We start from the raw sequence: 21,087 nt of genomic DNA on the forward strand, positions 1-21,087 counted from the left end.
TAATTCGTTGCAAATTATTTAGGCGTGCATTAATGCCTAGTGATGCTCATGGTGCATCGAAGTACTCAAGCGGGAAATATTGTGGAGCGCTTGAAGTAAGAATGAACTGAGGGGCTGACTGCTTCATCTAAAACCACGGCAAAGCTAAACTTACCTCTTTACTTCTTAAAAGATGCACATTTTGTGCATGAGATATGCAGTAAAAGTTTCACACCCTGCAACTCTCTGGGTTCAGGCCAATTAGGATCAGTTTTACCAATGCCAAAAAATTCAAATAATAGAAAATAAAAACAAAAACAAAAAAACAGAAGAAAATATCCTTTAAAAAATTTAGTAGCTAAATGTGCTAATTTTTTTTGTTGTTTACAATATTTAAAATTAGGACACCCCACATTTATTATGACTAAAAATAGCACAAATCACACACAGATCTATAACATCATGTATATATGATAACAAAATTACTCAGCACTTTGAAGAAGATTTAACATATTTGAGCTTCAAACATTTAGTCCATTGAGTTCTTGACTGTGAAAGTAAAAATAAGTTTTACATTGAAATAATGAAAATAAAACAGTCCGAGGCCTTCAGGAAAAGTATTTTGGTGGGACTTCTTAGGTAATTCTACTAAAAATAAGGAAATAGAAGAAATTTACATTTCAGTAAGGTAACAACTCATTTACATTATCCATTATACTCATAGACTAATTTATCTGTATGAAATTGTCCAAAGTCGCCCTCATTGAATCAGTTCTAAGAAAAACAAGATTTTTTGACAGCAACTCTGATTTAAACATGTGCTGACCTACCGCTCACTGAGTGAAAATGTAACCTTGCAGAATTACCTAGCAGACAGCATGATATTTTGTCATTCTAATCCATTCTTTTCACAAGAAGGAGCACTAATTCTTCAGTGGAGGGAGAGTGCAGAACCGCTGCCTGGGTCTCTCAGTAGGACATGTTTGTGCCTTAAAACTATTGATCGTCCATTTGTCAATACAGCTGACGGGCTGGAACATCTAAGAGATCATAAAGAGTGTTTACCATTACATTTTCCCCTTACTAAGGACTTTTCTGTCAGGTATAGGGCTACAATGTGACATCTGTGTAAATTGAACCGCAGATGCAACAGAGGTTGTTTTAAAGACTTGTAAATATTTTAAGAAATGTTCACATGTGAGCGGGAAGCCAACTTTTTGGGGGGAATGTGAGCAGATCCATGAGTGAGGGTTTTAAAGCACAATACTATCCTTGCATGTAGAGAACTAATGCTTCTGCTTTTTCAGACTATCCCTTTTATTTTAAATAATGATTTAAAGCCCAGTCATACGAGCATCAGTATTGAAAACTGCTGAACAACAATGATTGTAGGTCCCACCTGATTGGTTCCTAGATGACAAATGTTAGTAAAAGGTTAATAACCAATCCCAGAAACTTTAAAGCAACGACCCATGGAAGTTTAACACTACTACTTTTCTTACTTCTCGTGGCACCAAGCTGTGCTGCTGGTCTACTGGAAGTAGAGATTCAGTGTCGGCTGTTGTTGTGTTTTGCGGTGTTTCGTTTAAAACATTCATGCTCATTAAAATATGATTGTTCTTTGATGCTTGTCTGTTGTTGAAGTGAACAGACAGCTTTTGTTTGGGTGATTTATTGATTCTATGGGTCTTGTAGTAATTTGATCTTGGTGTGGACGATATGATTGAACTGTGTATTCCAAAAACAATGGGTAATGACAGCTAATTTCTGATTTAACAATCAAAGCAGTTACAGGCTGGTTTGAATACAATGTTTTTCTTAATACATCGTATCATGAAAACTGATTTTTGAATTTACCCAGATTATCTTTGTTTGAGATTAAATTAACGATCTGAGTCATTTAAATGTAATAACAGTAAGAACAGAAAACAATTTGTATGTACACTAGCACTTCTTTACCGAATTGTTACTAATTGCAATTGAATTGTTGTGTTCAACAAAATTTGGAGACCGCCTTTCTTAAGTGTTTTTAAGCGGATTTAATCCTTCTTTAAATCAACTCTGCACCCTGGAGCCTATCTCTCTGGGAGAGCAGCTTTGAGGGATCAAAGAGGCTTGGTTCATTTGTTCATATGCTCCTGAGTTTAAGTGCTTCTAGTTAATCCTAATCCTTTAATTGTCAACAAAGATTGATATGACGGCTGAATTGACTCTGAAGGCTTCAGTGAATCTGCATTGATTAGATTTCAGTAATTAAATCTATTGTTTACATCTGTTCAAAACCACTCTAAGGCACATATTTCATAAACCTTACTTGACAATGACATAACTCTATTTTTTTTTTAAGAACGAGTAATTTAAAGAAACAGTTACCATCTTATTTGGTTTTGGTTCCCTTATGGCTTTCTAAAGCGATTTGCTGACTTCAGAGAGCAGAATTGAATTATAAGCATGATCTCTCAGGACATTTCCACCAGGGGGACCAAAGAAATTCTATGTTTGTATTTTCCTTCAGTCTCTACTGACCATCAGATAGAAAGGTAAAGATTATTAGCTTGCTGCTAAGAGGCTCTCAATCTGTTTTGGATTGACCTGCAGTGTAATTTCTGCAGCACATAACCACTTTGTGCCATTTAACCTAATCATCAAGACTGTTAGAAATATTACTTTGCAAATTTGGTTGAAGTGATAAACCAACTTGGAAAAACATTATATTTTTTGGGGGGTGGTGATTCACCACCCCTGACGTTCAACATCGTCAGGTAATGTTGAATGTTCAACATTACCTGACAACCAGCAATGTTTTGAATTGATGTATAGTCTGGTCTTATGAGACTGTGTTGCATAGGTTGAATTTAAATCCTTCACTGTTTTGTATTGAAATTAGGCATGACCATTTAAAATGATCTTTATTCAAAATATATAGAGGCTTGTTTGAATTCATGTGAATTATTTAGAATATATTTGGTCCCTGCCATTAGGAATAAATTGAAGCATTTTCCACACTCAAAACTCCTACATGAAATCAGATATTTTTTCTTTGTGAAAAGAAATAAGAATAATTTGCAAAGTGACTGCTTATATTTTATTAGACAGCAGGAAATTGGTTTATAAATATCCAGGATTTCACATTACACCCATTTATCTAGTCACATAGTGTTGATAAATATTAAAATATCTTTGAATTTATTAATAACAATCTAGTCTATATAAAGTATGATTTGCTTTTGGCTCTTTGGCTGCATATGAATTGACCTTCTGTTGCATCAGCATTGTAAACAAAAACATGGCATTTGCATGAACGCAGTGGTGCAGAACGATTATTCATTGCGTTCATTATGTAATATCTATGTTGCCACTGGGCACAGCAGGGTTGTGAGACAGAAGTTGCTTAGTAATCTCACTATATCTGATCTGGAATAAAACTGGTAATTACTCCCACAAATACAACTAAGGCTCTAAATTTCACTTTAAACAGTGAATAATATTTTTATAATGCTGTCCTTTCTGTAGGCATTGAGTCCTACTTGTATGTTAACACCAACAGGGATAGGGTTGCAAAAACACTCTTAACCTCCAAGGAAACATGCAGGGACAGAGAGAATGATTTACTTTTGCATGTTGGGCTGCTTGATGGAGGACGGTATCCTTTACCACAGAGTACACTAATGAGAAATTGAGAGGCAGGATATTTTCTTTGGGCAACAGGAAAAAAATACACCCAACAAAAGAGATTGCAGCTGAGTGCTCTGTATTTGGAAACAAGACGAGTTGGTTACACCCCAGATCAATAGATTACCTTTATGGTTTTATTTCATATTATTTCTGGCTCTGCAGACAAAAGATATTTACATTTATGAAGCATTTTGTTTGGTCAGAGAGCTTTCCACCTTTAAAACGCCCCTAATTTTTTATGGTATAGATTCAAGTTTCCCTGACAAGTTTTGCTTCATATTGACATAATATCATCACACGGATCCTGCAGATTTATCAACTGCACTTTCAGAGATTGCTTAGTGAACTCATTGTCATGTTCAAAAAAACTGTTTGGGATGATAATTAATTATAATAATATAAGATGGCTTAGCTTTAATTGCCTTTAAGGTTTTGAGTTGGATGCTGCCCGGGGGTTGGAGGTGTGTAGCTGGCCATTCACGTGGTTTTTGACCCCTCTGGGTTGGCTAACATATCCTATAGACTTTCAGTTTATCATATTAGGAAAAGAGAAGGGAAAGCGAAGCATACACACCACATAATGAACAAGGAAAACATGGCATGCATGTGACATCTAGCTTGTACCATGTTCTTTTTTAACATAACACAGTAGCTTAGCACTGAGAAAATGACATTGCACATTTAACCAGTAAGAATCAGGCAGGCATTTGTTTACTTTAGATAACACAGTGGGAATGAAAAATCAGAACAAAAAGTGGCAGACAGATCCACAAAAAGTTGGTTATGAAATAACTAAGTGTGGCGTACAGTCTAAAGTGCAAAAAAAAAAAAACAGCATAAAGACAGATTTTTCTGTCTTTGTGCTAAATCTCATTACCTTCCTGTTTGGCATTGTAAGTTGAATCATAAAACTACTTTTAATATTTGTAGTCCACAGAGGAATTTACTGACATTCACCAAATGGACTGTTCTGAAATTCTGTACCCAGATTTATGTTTCCCACAGGGGGTACAGTAATCATTCTGATGGTCTCTTAAGTTGCATTCAAGAGCCATCAACAGAACCAGGAAGCTTACTCTGGGTTATGGCCAAACCCGGTAAACAGGCTTAATGATTTTTACATTAAACTCCAGCTCTGTGTAGATTTGCCTCTCAGGGCTAGAACCCTAAATTATCTAATTTCCACACCCACAAACTGATTTTGTTCGCTCCAAGTTAAGTTTTTTAGTATTGCAATGGTGCGCTAACATATTGTTGACCTGATTCTAGATGAGTTGAAAGTTATTGCTATTCCTGTGTGTACAGACATAACAGAGGATGTTATTTGGGCTCATCAACATATATAAAAAAGTAGCCGATAAACACCAGATTGCGCTGCTGGCTAGCCTTAGCTGCTATTATGTGACCCCGAATCAGACTAAATATTTTAACGTAGCAAAATGTTTTTGAAATCTTAGCTTACCAGAAACAGGAATGAAATATTTTGATTTAATAGTAGTGTGCGTATTTTATAGTTCTGGTACCAATTCTATTTCAGTATTCCCAATGCTGTATTGAACTATATTTAAAGATTACATATAAACAATATTAAATTACTGATTTGTCTTTAAATTGATTATGGTTCAAATTAAAACCATATTTATTGCTTTGTTTGGTAGAAATATCACCCCTGCATGGCTGGACTTCTCGCTCCACCGTATGGCGTGATGGAGAGCACTGGATCTGACAGTGAGTATTTCAGAGATGCTCTTTTTTTTTGTTTTATGGCATTTTCTCTATTGTTTAAGTTCTTACAGTATTAATGGTTGTTTTACACTTAGATTATGACCTAATGTAGATTAAGCCCACATTTGAGGCTTACATTAGAAAGATTAAAGTCAATTAAAGTCAAAATGAAGAGTATATGAAGAAGATTCCGTTTTTTTTTGTTTCCAAAATGCCAGTTAAAATGAGAATTAGCAGAAAACAATCCAGTGTTATTTCTGTCTCCAACTTTATGTGACCCCAACCCCCCACTTGATCCTCTGATGTTTTGATAGAATCTGAAACACAGGTTTCTGGTGCAAGTTAACTTGATATTGGCTCTGAGAACTGCTGTAACCAGATTTTACGTCATGCATCATAAAAATGATGAGCAGCAGTGTGCGGGAAGGACATCCAGAAACTGGTGGTTTACTGGTGGTGGGCAAACTAGATGCTGCTCAATATTTGTCAAACATAACGGATAAATGGTTGCTTTATAATAGATTCATCTTTTCAAGTTGAGGTTTTATGGAAGCCTGTAATCTTGTTTCCATCATGCAACAGCATTGAAAATGAAATACTCTCTCTGTTTTTGTAGCTTGCAGTCCAGTTCCTATGGGATTTACAATTTATGTTTTATGATTGCTTACATTTTAACAGATGTCTAACGGGAGTCAGAGGGTGGAAAGTGCTGTACTCTCACTTGTTCAAAGCAGCTGAATGGATTTGTAGCTGCCTCATATAAATTAAGCATGTTTTAACAGCTTATCATTCAAGTCCTGCTCCTTTACACAATATGGGTGCTAACAGCAAGGTGCTTTGAAATTCAGCCATGCTTGATTTATTCCAGTCATGCATGTAGCACTGCCTAGTCTTAACTCTTACAGCAGCGGAGACTGGCATTTCCAATTATTTACTGCAGTGAAGTGCTAAAACCAAATAAATTCTTTGCTTTGATTTGATTTTGCTAAGCTGAAATGTTGATGTGATCAAACCACAGTAATTAATCCTCCAATGCCACCTGGATTATGGAGAGCTGAATGAGCAAGAGGTTTGACAAGTCTCCTCATAACTCACAACATTTAAACAAAACTTGTTTCTTTACTTGTATGTCCAGTAAGGTTTTGAATTAATCAAGTGTTGCCTGTGGTTTGTTTTTCCTAATTTTTAAAATCAATTTACTTTTTAACTCTGCATATTTTATTGTATTCTTTCTTTTCCAATAGGAATGCCAGAAAAGGAAAACATAAGCAGCAATTCATTTGTCTCAGTGTCCAAACATCTAAATAAGGTATTTTTCATTGTGGAACAACACAATATATCAATGTCTTTATATTACTGTACCTACATCCCTTTTAGTCACCTCTCATAAAGGTAAAATATTCTTTTATTTAAGCACCAGTGCCAGGAACTAATAATAATAATAAAAACATTCCAGGGTGAGATTATTCTACCAGACTGAAATATGATTTCAAGGTCCTGTTGAGATTATTTTTCATCAGTTGTGCCAATCAATTTGAAGAGTGCTGCGTTTAGATTTTAAATCATGCAGAGGCAAATCAACAGAGTTTAAGATATTGACTTGATGCATCCTTTTTTTTTTACCTTGTATTTTAGAGAAAGCAGACAAGCTTTGAACTGCTTTCCTTGACATATTTTAGAATTTTACTCACTCCTCTATGCTTGGACGGGAATAAATAATGAGAAAGTTGTTTTAAGCTTAGTCCCAACATAAACAAGGTGACTGGAGTTTTTGTCTCCATCCTGAATAGTTCCTGTCCCACCTTTCCCCGGCACTCATTTCCTGCTTCACAGTGTGGCACCGCAACAGATTTATGGTGCCTGCTTTGTTCAGACATAAAGTTTAGCCACAACACAGAGTTGTTGACTTTTGTGAAAAAAAAAGCAGATAAGTTGCTGTTTTGTTGCAATTAAACAAATGTGCTTTAACCTAGCAGAAAAATATTGTTTCAGTAAATTTCCTCATTGATGTAAATAAAGTCAAAATCAGCTGCATAAATGACTGAGTTGCCATGATTTCTGGGGCATTCCCAAAGCTTTTAGAATGTCAGACTTTTGCAGCTCCTTTGGTCTCAGCAAGAGACAAAAGTGATGGAGAAATATATTATGTGTCCAACTGCAACAAGAAAATACTTTGTTCAAGAGTCATAAAAATCTGACTGTAAAGAAATGCAGACCTGGCCTGAAACAATGGCTTCTCACTCTTTATGTATTTTTTTCCATGAGCCATAATTTCTCCTCCAAGTCAGCTGAAAAAACTTTTTCTGTTTTATTTCATTTTTCAGAAGTCCTTTCCTGAAAGTCCAGCCAAACTTCATACTAAAAGTCCAACTCAGGTAGAAACTTCAGTCCTCATCTATGTTCAGAACTCAGTTGTAAAATATTAATGTCATTATAATAATAGGTTCCCTCTGAGAGGATCTTGCGAGTGGGGAAGATTCTCCGCCATGCCATCCTATCCAGAGCGCCTCACATGATTCGAGACAGAAAGTATCATCTCAAAACATACAGGTTAGTTGGCATTTTGTAACTCTGGGATTCTGATTAAAGGCCATAAACGATAAACTTTGCAGCTATTCCCTGTTAACTGTGTTCACAGTTGTAGTATATGTGTGATTTATCAGCTCCCATTAGAATCTAGAAATCTAAAGAAAAATAGCAGATTCAAGCTGAGAAAATAGATGAAAGTTGTTGAATCCTGATGATGCCAAGCTTGAAAGCTAGACACGGACATCAGTACAGAAGTAGGGATAGCAACATTTCTTTTAGTTCAGAAAATGATAATTTATATGCCAATTTATTCAGTGAGGGGGAGGAGGTCAGGAAAAATGTTGTCTGAGAGCAGTAGCTTGGAAACCAAACAGAACTAACTACTAAGAAAAGCATTCGGTCGTGATTCCAGTCTGCCTATATCTCACCTCGGCGATGAAGAACCCAATGTGTCTAAATTTTAATTGCCTTTATTTTCTTCACATAGTCTTACTCATGAGGGTTTGGCAGCACTACAATAATGAAGTCAAAATAATAATATAAGGACACTGTGTATTATGCCACCGTCAGTCTGTAGTCCTCTTGATATGTGGTCTGGTCCTAAAAAAAAGGTTGATGCAACACAAGTGGTGGTTGGAAGGAGAGATGAAATTGTGTTATACAATCAGACAGTAGCTGCAGTCCAACACTCTCTCTTTCACTTGACTCAAACACAAAAAACCCCTCAAACCACAGTAAGCTAATTATCATGGGAAAACATACAGATTGATAGGGAGAGTAGATACTGGTTTAACACAGTCTGTAGACATCAGCAAAATCATTTATTGACAGAGGGAAAGAAAAAAACCCAGAAGAATGAAATCATGATCCTGATGCCTGACTTCAAGACTAGTGGTTGTTTTTGATGGTCTGTCTGTTGACATCCTATTTGAGTTTTCTGTCCTATATGTGGCATGAACTGTATTGTTTCCCCTTCCCTCTGCTTTGGGTTGTTCCTTCCCTTGAATAAACACCGGGAAGCTTTTTAGACTCAAACCTAAGAAACAATGGGGCTAAATGGTTTAAATGAGGATTTGTTGTAATTGTGTAATTATTATTAACAGTTATTTTAAATCATCCTAGGAAAATAACTGCTTCCAAAATAAAAATAATTCTTTTTTATGGTTGAGGAGAAATTTCTTCTTTTAACTTGTATTTCCTGTGATCTTTGTGGTTCACTACATTCCTTTTCTCACCAGCAAGTTGCCATGCATCATTCCACATACTCTGTTTTTTTTTTTTTTATGTTTTTTATTTTATCAGGAGTTCATTTTCAGTGACCAGACTTTGACAGAGAGAAGCTTGGTTACAAACAGTTCCTCATTCATATTAAACTAGAGCAGCGCTTCTCAATTCCAGTCCTCAGGCCCCCCTGCTCTGCATGTTTTAGATGTACCTCTATTCCAGAGCCGCTGATTCAAATGCTTGCATGACCATCAAGTGATGCAGGAGCCTGTTAATCACACACATATTCAATCCAGGTGTGTGGCAGAAGGGAAACGCCTAAAATATGCGGGGCAGGGGGGCGTGAGGACCGGAATTAAGAAACGCTGAACTAGAGCATAATGAAGTGGAGGGTTGTCTCTGAGATAGATTGGAGATCTGTCCAGGATCCGTCTCTTGCTCAGCAACTGTAGGAAATACCTGCAAATCCCACTGACATGATACTGGTTTAACGCAATCGGATTAATAAGAATCATTCAAACTTAAGGCAAATCATAGGGATGGTAACGCTTTATTTGAAGGGGTGTGCATAAGCCTGACATGATACTGTCATAAACATAACATAACTGTTATGAACATGAAGAAGTCTTCATAAATGTTTATAAATGTTGCCATAAAGTGTCATTCAGTAAATTATGACACTTATAATGCAATGTTGCACTAAAACTTGCACTAAAAGTCCATCGAAAGCAGCTTTGCATTAGAAACGTCATTATTTATCAAACAGTCATAACCTTTCATAAAAACTCCTTCATGTTCATAGCAGGCGTTGTATCAGGTTTATGGCAGCACTATGTTTGTCTTATGCACACCCCTTCAACTAAAGTGTTACCAAAGTGATTAAAATATTACATAATTTCTCATCTTCCTCTAAGTTCTTATGGAGACTTTTGTTTTCTCCAGGCAGTGCTGTGTGGGGACAGAGTTGGTGGACTGGCAGATGCTGCAGAGCTCCTGCGTCCAGTCCCGCATTCAGGCTGTGGGCATGTGGCAGGTGCTGCTGGAGGAAGGTGTCCTCAAGCACGGTTAGTACCTGCATGATGTCTGCCTCAGCATGTGAAACAATCACAGAAAATGTATATATTTTAAATGCTAGTCTGACTATCTGTGCTGTGATGCAGTGGATGGAGAGACGGTCTTCCAGGACAAGTACCTTTTCTACCGCTTCCTGGACGATGAGCAGGAGGACGTTTTGAGACCCAGTGAGGAGGAGAAAAGGGAGAGCCAGGAGGAGCTGCAAGACACTCTGCTCTTCCTGTCGCAGATTGGACCAGATGCTCTTATGAGGATGATCCTGAGGAAACCGTAGGGCTCTGATGCAGCACTCACCACAGAAAAATGAATCTTTCAGACAGCTTTTGGTTTCTTTAGCTTGTTTCCTATGTTTTAGGCCGTCTGAAAGAACGCCAGACGACTTGGAGATAATTTATGAAGAACTGCTCCATATAAAGGCCTTATCTCACCTGTCCACCACTGTGAGTTACTAACAGTTTTCTGCATCCTAAAAAATATATAATTGTGAAGGAAATCAGAAAATGAAATAGAGTTTCACAAATTATTAACATACAGCCCAATTTGAAAGAAAGATTTTATTTGGTTAGATGAAAGCAAAATCAAACTTTTTCTTCTATTAGACAGCAATAGTATTAATGCTTTGTGAAGAAAGACAAACATTGCACATTATCAAAGAGCTAATTACAAATGCATAGAACACTTTTTATATTTTCTTTTGTAAACTGTGAAATAAAGCTGCATCAGTCTTTCCAATGAAATCCCAGTAAAACACACTGAAATTAATGGTTGTAATGTGGCAAAATGTGTGACTATTTGACTACATGTGCCAAAAATTTATCATAAATTATTGTTACTGCTGTGTTAGTCAATTCAAAAACACTTGACGTACTACAGCATTTTTTCTTAGTTGTAGTAAAATTTATTGTTCCAACTGGGGAAACACTTGATTTTGGGTTAAAATAGGTCTCTCTCTCCCCTTTTAACCATTCTCTCCTGGATTGGACAGGTAAAGAGGGAACTAGCAGGAGTTCTCATCTTTGAATCCCATGAAAGAGCAGGAACAGTCTGTGAGTATATTTAGATTATTTAGAAACCATTTGAAGATAAATATGGCAAATCCCAGAATGTTTTTTTTTCTCCCAGTGTTCCACCAAGGAGAAGAGGGCACATCCTGGTACATTATATTTAAAGGCTCGGTGAATGTTGTCATCTATGGAAAAGTTAGTGATTATTCACCTTATGATGATCCTCTGATTCTTGCTTTTGTTGGACTGCTGGTTACTGATCAGCGTGCTGCTTTGTGCAGGGTGTTGTCTGCACACTCCATGAAGGAGACGACTTTGGGAAGCTGGCGCTTGTCAATGACGCCCCCAGAGCTGCCTCCATTGTCCTTCGAGAGGACGACTGTCATTTCCTGAGAGTGGACAAGGAGGACTTCAACAGGATTTTGAGGGTGAGTTTAAGGTCAGCGTCTTGTGATGCTCTGCAAATATCAGAAAAAACAATATCGCCCTCTGCTGGGAATTACATAGCAATGCAGTCAAAATTTTGCCGTCTGAGATGAGGCTACAGCTGATTGATTGGTGTTGAATACCAAGTTTTAGAGTAAATCATTTTATGGGAAACCACATATCCTGTTATATGGTTTTTAACAAAAAAGAACAAGCTGTTGTTTAACGACTGAGACTGATGCACCAAAAGTGTCTCTCACCTGACAGAGTGGCTTTCTGAAAGTCATATCACCAACATCAAAGTCTGCAAAAGCCAATAAATGCAGCTTTTCAAACACTTCCTATAAAATTTCCAACCTCTCCTCTTTTAATTAACAACAGAGATCCCGTGTGTTCACCTAGTCTGTTTGTATTGACCACACAGGACCTGGAGGCCAACACAGTGCGTCTGAAGGAGCACGGCCAAGATGTTCTGGTGTTGGAGAAGAGTCTCAGCAGCAGCCGGAACTCTGTCCAGGGATCCTCTGCAGCTCACCACAAGTAATTAAACACACCAACCGGTTCAGAGATGGATGTTAGATACCCAGCAATTTATGTATTCAAAATTTATGTACACCGCTCAATTATGGTAAAGTAACACTCTACAGTTCACCAGCATTGCATGGTCTATATTATTGAATACAAAAATCTCTCACCAACAATGTTTGGGATGGTGATGTATCATGATGGTTTTCTTAAGAGAAATTTGTGTTGGCTTAATGTCACTCCCTACCATCTGAAACCCTCACAAAAACTCAATTTACTTTCACTACATTAATCTTTAGTCATACAAACACAAATTAAATATTTCCATCATAACTCAGCTCTGAGTTGATCCGGTCCAACTTCATTGCCATATAAAAGCAGCTTCATCTCAGCGTGACAGTTTACAGCTATAGACTCGAATCATACAGTAAAACGAATCTGTACAAGCTGTCTAAGTGTGACCAATTTGCAATAGAAAGATAGATAGATAGATAGATAATTGTCACAAAGCAGAGTCGTTTGTTTCAGTCTGATCCTAAGAGTGAATGTGAAGTAAAGCTGCATCAGATGCTCTGCTGCCAGCAAGTGTTTCCTCCTAATAGAGGCATCTGTCACTGCCCCACGGTGGCTGAAATACGCAGAGACACATTAATGGTAATGATGGCCTGGCTCCTGGGGGAAAAGGAGGCTTGGCAAGCCACAATTACTTGTTCAGGGTTGCCCTCTAATCAACTCCACTCTCGACACACAAGAGTGTCAAGACTGCCCCGTGAGAAGGGAAGACACGTCCCTGCTTTCGTAGTGCCTTTCCCTCTTGTCAAGCTGTTATCAAGTAATAAAAACAACCAAGGGTGGTCTGTGTTCGTTCCCCTTCACGTGGAGGAAGATGCTCCAAGTGTTTTTTTTTTTCATAAATATATCTGCTAGGATTATTTTGTGGCTCTTATCTTCTCCTCTTCTTCATCTTCAGGAGCACTGATTGTAAATAGGATTGTTTTCAAATGAGCCAATCACAGGCCCACACTGAAGGAAGAGAAATCAGTAGTGGTGCCACTATGCATCAAGAGCCTGTATATCTTGATTAATGAAGGGTTTCTGTGTGTTTTTGTTGTGTTCTGTTACTTCAGATACAACATCATGTCCGGGACGCCGGAGAAGATTTTGGAGCACCTTCTTGAAATGATGCGATTGGATTCCCAGTTCACTGAGTCAGGTGCTGCCCATCGTGTCAAACACAAGAGATTCGCATTATTACCATATATAATTTAATGATATCTATCATTTACTGTGAAGAGTTCTGAGCCACACTGCCTTGGCTTTTTTCAGATTTCATAGTACTACAACCTCAAATTTAAATGAGCGATGGAGAGAAGACTGTTTTCTTGTCCTATGTATTTCTTTTATTGCGTAATGTTGTTTTTCCTGTGGCCTCTGTGGGGATGCATAATTAATCGACATGTATTGATTTTCCCACCTAATTTTTGAATCTCTGGGTTTTGTTTAGGGGGTATTAGAGTAAAGAGGCTGAATACAAATTCACCCAACAGTTTTCAGATATGCAGTGTGTTTTATCTCTCTGATCTGTCCTCTGTGCTGCAATGACCCGTTTGTTCCCGTCTATAATTAGCTCTATGTCGCAGAGCTGATCTAATTGCCATCATGTGTGGCGATACATATGGTTCTCTCGTTCCCTGCAGAGCGGACCGACCCGGCCATGTGTTTGAAGGTGTCTTTGATGTGTCATTAACCGGATCTTCTCTATTATTTGTCTCAGATTCGGCCTTAGATGATTTTGCGCTCACACACTGCGTCTTCATCCCGAACAGTCAGCTATGTCCTGTGCTTAGCGACCAATATCCTTTTGCCTACATTAAAGAAAAGTCTTTTTCCCAGCGAAATGTGGTTTTTGCTGTAGTTTTGTTGATCTTTAACGGCAGTGCAGCTACCACGCCCAGGCCTCACAAGGCTCAGAGATGGAGAAGCTGGACTACACGCTCAACAACAAGCGCCGGGTGATCCGCCTGGTGATGAAATGGGCTGCTGTGCATGGAGAACACCTGCAGCAGCAGGACGTGGTCTTCCTTGAGGTCAGTGGGTCTCCAAAACAGTCACAACAAAAGCAGCTGACTATAATCACCTCTGGAAATGTCACAGATGTGCTAAGATTTAGATTTTTAAAATGATCTGTTTAGTGGATATTTCTATCCAAACAGAAAGGTTTCCATTTGTCATATCATAATTTATACACTGTTTTTTTTTTCATTTGTCACAATTAACTTCATTTGTTTAGTTTGCATTACAAAACCACACAGCACACTCAAACAACATTCACAGCATTTTTAAAAGCTATTTTACAGTTTTTCCCATGCAGTTTGCATTGTTTGTAGGTAATGTGTAAAATATATTCAGTGGCATAATTTTACATGTCCGTAAAAAAACCTGCAAAAACTAACTTTTTAAAAAAGGCCTCAGAAATACACATATTTGGATTAGCAAACTGTATTTCAGTTTCCCAGAGGTATGTCAATATGAACTGGCCAAACATTCAAATTTGTGTGACTTTATGTCATTTTAAGTCTTGTTTGCACTCAGAGGTTGTTGTGTTTTACAGGAGTTTCTCGTGGCTGTTTCAGAAGATGCCAAAGTGCTTCCAGCCCTCAGGGATCACCTGACAGAGCTGGAAAAAATCATAAAAAGCAGGTTAGATAAGATTAGCTGTTACAAATTGTATGGATAAGTGGTCTAAATGTTGCTTTTCAGTAGTAAATTATAGGACTTACACATGTCAAACGTATCTGTTGGTTCTACTTTTTTTAGTGCAGACGATGCCAGATCCTCGCAGAGAAAGGTATATAGCTAATTCTGCTAGATTAACATTTTTATACAGATGTTTTCTGTTGCTGCCTTATGAACACATTCTCTTTTGCAGCACAAAGTCCTTCTGCAGCATTTCAATATGGTAGATGAGAAACTTCAGAAACGTCAGCCCATCAATGGAGATGATGAAAGTAAGTGCAGAAAAGTCTTGTCCAGTTATGGTAAAAATAAAGGACGTCCACTTTCAATTCTGAGGTTTAAATTATTGAAATACAATAAGCATAACCTAATCTTTACCAGGTTCTGAATTATGTATTTCTAGTCCTGAGGTTTACATAAATTATTCATAAACTATTAATTTGAGACAAGAAAATCTTTTAAAGTTGACAAAGCAAATTCAGCTCAAGGTTAAGCAGAGCAATGATCAGAAAAATGCCTTACACAGCCTCATATTTGGTGTTAGATGCTTCAGTACCCTTAATGAAAGGCTAGAAAGGATGGCAAGTATGAGAGCAAACACTTTATATCAAAGCACGGCCAAGGAGGAGTCATGATTTGGGCTTGTTGTGTCAACCTGAGGATCTTGAGCTTTTCTGTAAACTAAAGTGTGTGACAGATGAATACTGGTTGAATCTGGATCATGAAAGCAATGAAAGAAATGTATAAAGAAGGGGGGAACTGTGAGAAGCTGGTAGTCATTTAAAAATGGCTTCTAATTTGTTATTGCTTCCGATGGTGATTTTAAAACATTGTGAATGCAGAGGTAAATTTTTTTTTCTACCTCCTTTCTTTATAAATAACGAGTGTGTAGAATATGCTGCATTTTATTTACACATATCACAAGAAATAAGTCTTAATGGAACCTGTTGTTCCATTTTTTTCAGATTTTTATTTGCAAATAATTTACAATTTGATATGTATATTCACTCCAATTAAAAAAATGGTGTACCTTCTTTTTCTCATCACTGTTGAGATAAGATTGAATTCTATATCATATTTTTCCTTCCGTTTCCTTCTGTCCAGTCCTGTTCAAAGTCTACTGCTGTGACCACACCTACATCACCATCCGGGTCCCAGTAGCCTCCTCAGTCAGGGAGGTCCTGGAGGCTGTGGCCGACAAGCTGGGGTCAGCGGAGGATCTGATCCTGGTCGGCCTCAGTTCAGCTGGAGGTGAGAGCAGCAGCTGTACATGACGAGGAAATGATTGGTAGTCCACTATGAGATATATTATTCAGTCCAGTTTTTTGGAATTCACCAAGAAAACTCTTTACATAATTTTTCAAAATTTATTTCAGTGTTTAGTTGTATTTTTTAACAATATTTATAGAAATTTCTTTAGAAAACACCCAATCAACTTGATCATTTTTCTTTCAGCAGATTAGAAAAAAATGGTGCAATTAAACTGAGGAAACAACTACCATCAGCAGACTATATCCCTAAAGATAATTTTCTGTTTATTATTACAAAATGAGATTAAAGTAAGGATGTAATAGCAACAGTTCTTAGAAAGATTCTGGATAAATGCTACAATGAGATTTCCAGCACACTTTAAAACTAGACTGCAGTTTTGAAACAGTAGAAGCAGTAAAAAGACACGCCATCGAAACTAGTCATTATACTTTATTTATTGCTTTTATGTTGTGCCTTTTAATAGAAGCTGTTTCCAAATCTACAACAGAAAGATAGTTTATTGTCAAGATTAGCTATTAAAATTTTAACATGTTATGTTTGAGAGCGTGTTTCTCAATGTTATGTTTACTTGAATTAATCAGTTAGTATGACTAAATTCAATATTTTAGTTTTTAGATGGTTAAAGATATTTTAATGTTGGCATTCATAAATTAGTTCTTATTTTTAACATAACTAGATTTATGTTGTGACGACATAATCTAGTTCTTTTATTTATTTATTTTTAATCTTACTATGGTTTGTTTTCTTTTTGGCAGAGAAAGTTGTCTTCAAACCAAACGATGTCTCCATCTTCTCCACACTCAGCATAAATGGACGACTCTTTGCCTGCCAGAGGGCCCAGCTGGATATGTTGGTGTGTTGATTTAATTAAATACTTCTTATCACAATGACATACTAACATCACAGTTCTTCCACTAATGCCAAACAACTGCTTTTATTTGATCATATATAAGAACAATTTTATTACTCTTTTTTTAAAACAGATTCAGATTCAAGTGTCTTTGCCTTTTTCAGTTTTATAATGTCTTGCAAAAATGTCCTTAAAACTTTAATTTGGCCAATTTCAACCACGAGCTTAAGTTGTATTTTGTATTGAACCTTCCAGTTACATATTACTTTAAAATCCCAATGCAATCCAGTAACATTTGTGATTGCAAAGTTAAAAAAGAGTGGAAAGTTTCAGGGTTTAATCTGATGTCTTGTGTCTCCCAGATGCCTCTGTCTGAACAGGAGGGTCCGTCTCTTGGGTCTCTTGCCAATTTTGAGTTGATGAGCTCTAAGGATGTGGCTTACCACATGACCTTCTACGACTGGGAGCTTTTCCATTGTGTACATGAGGTATTTATAGAGCAATAAGGACGCCTTAGCAGGTTCTGTTTAATCAAATTTGCTTTCAAGGAAAGTCTTTATTTACTGGACTTAATGTGATACTGGCTTGTTTTTCTTCGTTGTTTTTTTTTTAATTCTCTGATGTCTTACAGCTTGAACTCATCTATCACACGTTTGGGAGGCAGCACGTCAAGAAAACCACAGTGAATCTGGATCTCTTCCTCCAGAGATTTAATGAAATTCAGTTCTGGGTAATTACAGAGGTTTGTCTGTGTTCCCAGCTGAACAAGAGAGTTCAGCTCCTCAAGAAGTTTATCAAGATCGCTGCTCAGTAAGTGGATCTCTTTTCTCTCAGGAATTGGTCTGTTTGTTGCTTTTCAAAAATTAACTTTTATTGTAAATTTATTGTAACCTTCCTTCTTATATCTTCTGCAAAGCTGTAAAGACTACAAGAATCTAAATGCCTTCTTTGCCGTCATTATGGGACTGAGTCATCCAGCAGTGAGCAGACTCAGTCAGACATGGGAGGTGGGTGACTTGTTGTTTTGTCAACTTCTATCTGAAACTGCAGGTTAACTTTCCCATTTTGTTTACGTCTGCAGAAACTTCCCAGCAAGTTTAAGAAGTTTTATGGAGAATTTGAAAACCTAATGGTATGCCTTAAACACATTTCCCTTTCTATTTGTTATGGTGCCTTGCAAAAGTATTTACACCCATTAAACTTTTCACAAACGTCAATTCATTTAATTGGGGTTTTTACCAACAAGAAGTAGTGCATAACCGTGAGGTGGAAGAACAATGGCATATTTTAAGATTTAAATATTACAGCAATCTGATAAAAAAAAGAAGTTTTAATGCAGAAATGTGGCATTAACGAAGAGCATATTTAATACCTGCTTAAGTTTTTTTTTTTTTTTTTTTTTTCAAAAAGATACTTTTGATATTACAAAAAAGTTTCAGGAACACAGATCATAATTTATAGAATATGTATATGGACGTAATGCACTACACAGAGTCCATATAAAACAGTCCTCTCAAAATGCATATGGTACAAACACAAATGACACATAATGTTTCAGAATGGGTAAAGCAGTAGAAGCTGCCATGCTGCTTCAATAAATCGTCAGTTGGAGATATATTACCCTGACCTCTGTTGGACGTCGATGGGCCTTATCCCGTAGGTTATCTTCACTTCGATCCTGGTGAAAGATCGATTTTGTGAGGTCGAGGGTTTTTGTGTGTATTTATTAGTTAATTTAGTCCCCATGTTGTCGTGTCTATTTTTTTAAAGAAAAATACAATGAGCAGTACAGGCCAAAGCTCCATGAGATTTTAAGCACTTGGCATATGTTTCATATATTCCATGAGAAAAATAAAAGACTTTGCATGTTTCATGATAAGTGTAAACATGCTAAGTATAACAAAATTTTTGTAGACTTTCTCTTTGACCTATTTGCAGTGCATTGGTTGTTATGATGCTGTTGGTTCGCTGATGTTCCCTAACAAACCTCTGAGACATTGACAGAACAGCTGGATTCATAATGACAATAAACTGCGTCAAATTATGTACACATTGGGCAACAGAAACAAAATGGTTGCACTGGATTTCATTTAGAAGTGTTATGGTAACATGGCCTAAATGGAAATAAGCGTCACACTTTTTATATTTTTATTTACAACCAATTTTTGAGGGCTTAATCATTCTTTTTAACCAGATGCAAAACACTTTCTGTGACAGAAAAATAACACTGAGCACACAATCCGAATGTTGAAACATAGCAGTGTCATGGAGCTAATGAGAGAGCAGTATATAATTTTCCTGCTACTAACCAATTATGATGCTTTGGACTGACCTAACACATATTATAAAATAAACATTGTTGTAAGGAGACAAAATGTGAAAAGGTTCAAGTTTATGAAAGCTTTTACAAGGCACTCAGATTCTGATGTAGCAAAATAGATCACAGAACTGTCTCAATGTTTCTGCAGGATCCGTCCAGGAATCACCGGGCGTATCGACTCACAGTTGCCAAACTGGACCCGCCCATTATTCCCTTCATGCCACTCATGATAAAAGGTCATCCCCATTGATTTGATAACTGTTCATTTTTATTGCCCTTCGATTAGTTTGGTGTTGCACTGCTTCTCCAGCACCTTTAACTTTCCACGATTGTTTTCCTGTTTTTTATTTCCCGCAGACATGACATTCACTCACGAGGGCAACAAAACATTTATCGACAATTTGGTCAATTTTGAGAAAATGGTGAGGCACTGCAGGTGCAGATCATTGTCTGACAGTTGGTGTGAATCTCTCTCTTCTTTAGTTTTCATGCAATTGCAGATATTTGCTGCTGACTGTAGTTTTCTACTTTGCAGCGGATGATGGCTAAGACAGTGAAGACAGTGAGATATTGTAGGAGCCAAACATTCAGTAAGTGCTACAGTGAAATCCTCAAATCTATTATTTTTAAAAAGATATCCAAAGGATCCTCTTTCACATTGTTAGATTTTTTTTAAAATAACTTTTCTCGTCTTTTAATCAAATCAGGCCCGGATTCCCCTCAGGCTGGGAAGCATCACCCCGATGTTTGGACCTACGTTCGTCAGCTCAGCGTGATCGACAACCAAAGGACCCTAACTCAGCTCTCTCATGGACTTGAGCCCCGCAGGTCTTGAAACCAGCCGGGGGCAGAAACATTTTCCCTTTGATGCCGCTTCACGACGTAACGCAGCACTTGTACTCGTATCATTTTTACTCCCGACACAGGCAATCACATGGAGGACCCAATGAGGTGTTTGATGATGAGATATTGTTTCAGCAACGACTTGAGCCTTTTATTACAGTCATTTGTGATTTTTCAACAACTGTAATTGTTGTGAAATGAAGTACCTCTTATATCGATGTCATGCAGATATCATATCATATCCAATCCAAACAGGCAAAGGAAATGATGACTTCTGGGTGGTGGGAGTCTAATTTATGGGATCATTGTGTACAATCTCAGATGTAAACAAAATGTGATTCTCCTGGCGTTCATTTTTTGTATCTTTTGTATCAAACTGCTTTTTACTCCTAAATAGGTTTGTTGTAAATTTTGTACAGATATTTATTAGACTTAAGCATGAGTTTATTAATTCAGCATGTCTTTCTTAAAGCTTTAAATGTGATATTAAAATTAAATATTTTGTTGTATTGGTGTACTGTAATTCAGTTGGTATCTGCTGTCTTATTATTATGATGTTTACAATCATAGTATGTTCAATTTTGTATTTATTCCAACTTTAGTTGTGTGCAGTTTGAGTTTTCATGAATGGATAATTTTCTGAATTATTGAAATGTAAACATCTGAGACACATTTTGTTCTGTTTATTTCTCTTAAAAAAAGCAGAAAGCACAGAAATGGAAGAATCAGACAAATTTACAAAAGTATTTATTGCAGACCATATTTCTTGTCTTCTGATGTGATTTTATGAAATCCAGTTAAAGGCTGTACAGTGGAGAAATCGGTCACACTTTTGCCTTGCAGGAAGGTCAGGGGTTAAATCCCAGCTTAGGGCCTTTCTGCATGGAGTTTGTATTTTTCTGCTG

General features: G+C 37.1%; 1 protein-coding gene across 5 annotated transcripts in view; it reads left to right on the forward strand.

Moving 5' to 3' along the window:
• The window catches only part of rapgef4a (Rap guanine nucleotide exchange factor 4a), a 33,502-nt gene extending 12,793 nt beyond the window's left edge, over nt 1-20,709 (forward strand). For all 5 annotated transcript variants that reach the window (XM_044131506.1, XM_044131508.1, XM_044131507.1 and 2 more), the window contains 27 exons: nt 5,313-5,382; nt 6,624-6,688; nt 7,704-7,754; nt 7,823-7,929; nt 10,075-10,196; nt 10,293-10,476; nt 10,562-10,646; nt 11,192-11,252; nt 11,329-11,405; nt 11,492-11,638; nt 12,061-12,176; nt 13,289-13,374; nt 13,936-14,014; nt 14,104-14,248; nt 14,773-14,861; nt 14,979-15,009; nt 15,091-15,169; nt 16,002-16,148; nt 16,925-17,022; nt 17,382-17,507; nt 17,651-17,829; nt 17,936-18,026; nt 18,101-18,151; nt 19,488-19,575; nt 19,697-19,761; nt 19,875-19,929; nt 20,047-20,709. In XM_044131506.1, the coding sequence (XP_043987441.1) occupies nt 5,313-5,382; nt 6,624-6,688; nt 7,704-7,754; nt 7,823-7,929; nt 10,075-10,196; nt 10,293-10,476; nt 10,562-10,646; nt 11,192-11,252; nt 11,329-11,405; nt 11,492-11,638; nt 12,061-12,176; nt 13,289-13,374; nt 13,936-14,014; nt 14,104-14,248; nt 14,773-14,861; nt 14,979-15,009; nt 15,091-15,169; nt 16,002-16,148; nt 16,925-17,022; nt 17,382-17,507; nt 17,651-17,829; nt 17,936-18,026; nt 18,101-18,151; nt 19,488-19,575; nt 19,697-19,761; nt 19,875-19,929; nt 20,047-20,174 (2,622 nt within the window). In that variant the 3' untranslated portion in view covers nt 20,175-20,709. The remainder of the gene's footprint in view (nt 1-5,312; nt 5,383-6,623; nt 6,689-7,703; nt 7,755-7,822; nt 7,930-10,074; nt 10,197-10,292; nt 10,477-10,561; nt 10,647-11,191; nt 11,253-11,328; nt 11,406-11,491; nt 11,639-12,060; nt 12,177-13,288; nt 13,375-13,935; nt 14,015-14,103; nt 14,249-14,772; nt 14,862-14,978; nt 15,010-15,090; nt 15,170-16,001; nt 16,149-16,924; nt 17,023-17,381; nt 17,508-17,650; nt 17,830-17,935; nt 18,027-18,100; nt 18,152-19,487; nt 19,576-19,696; nt 19,762-19,874; nt 19,930-20,046) is intronic.
• Nucleotides 20,710-21,087: the final 378 nt, after the last annotated feature.

This window comes from Gambusia affinis, linkage group LG11, assembly GCF_019740435.1.
Source record: "Gambusia affinis linkage group LG11, SWU_Gaff_1.0, whole genome shotgun sequence".
Lineage (NCBI taxonomy): Eukaryota > Metazoa > Chordata > Actinopteri > Cyprinodontiformes > Poeciliidae > Gambusia > Gambusia affinis.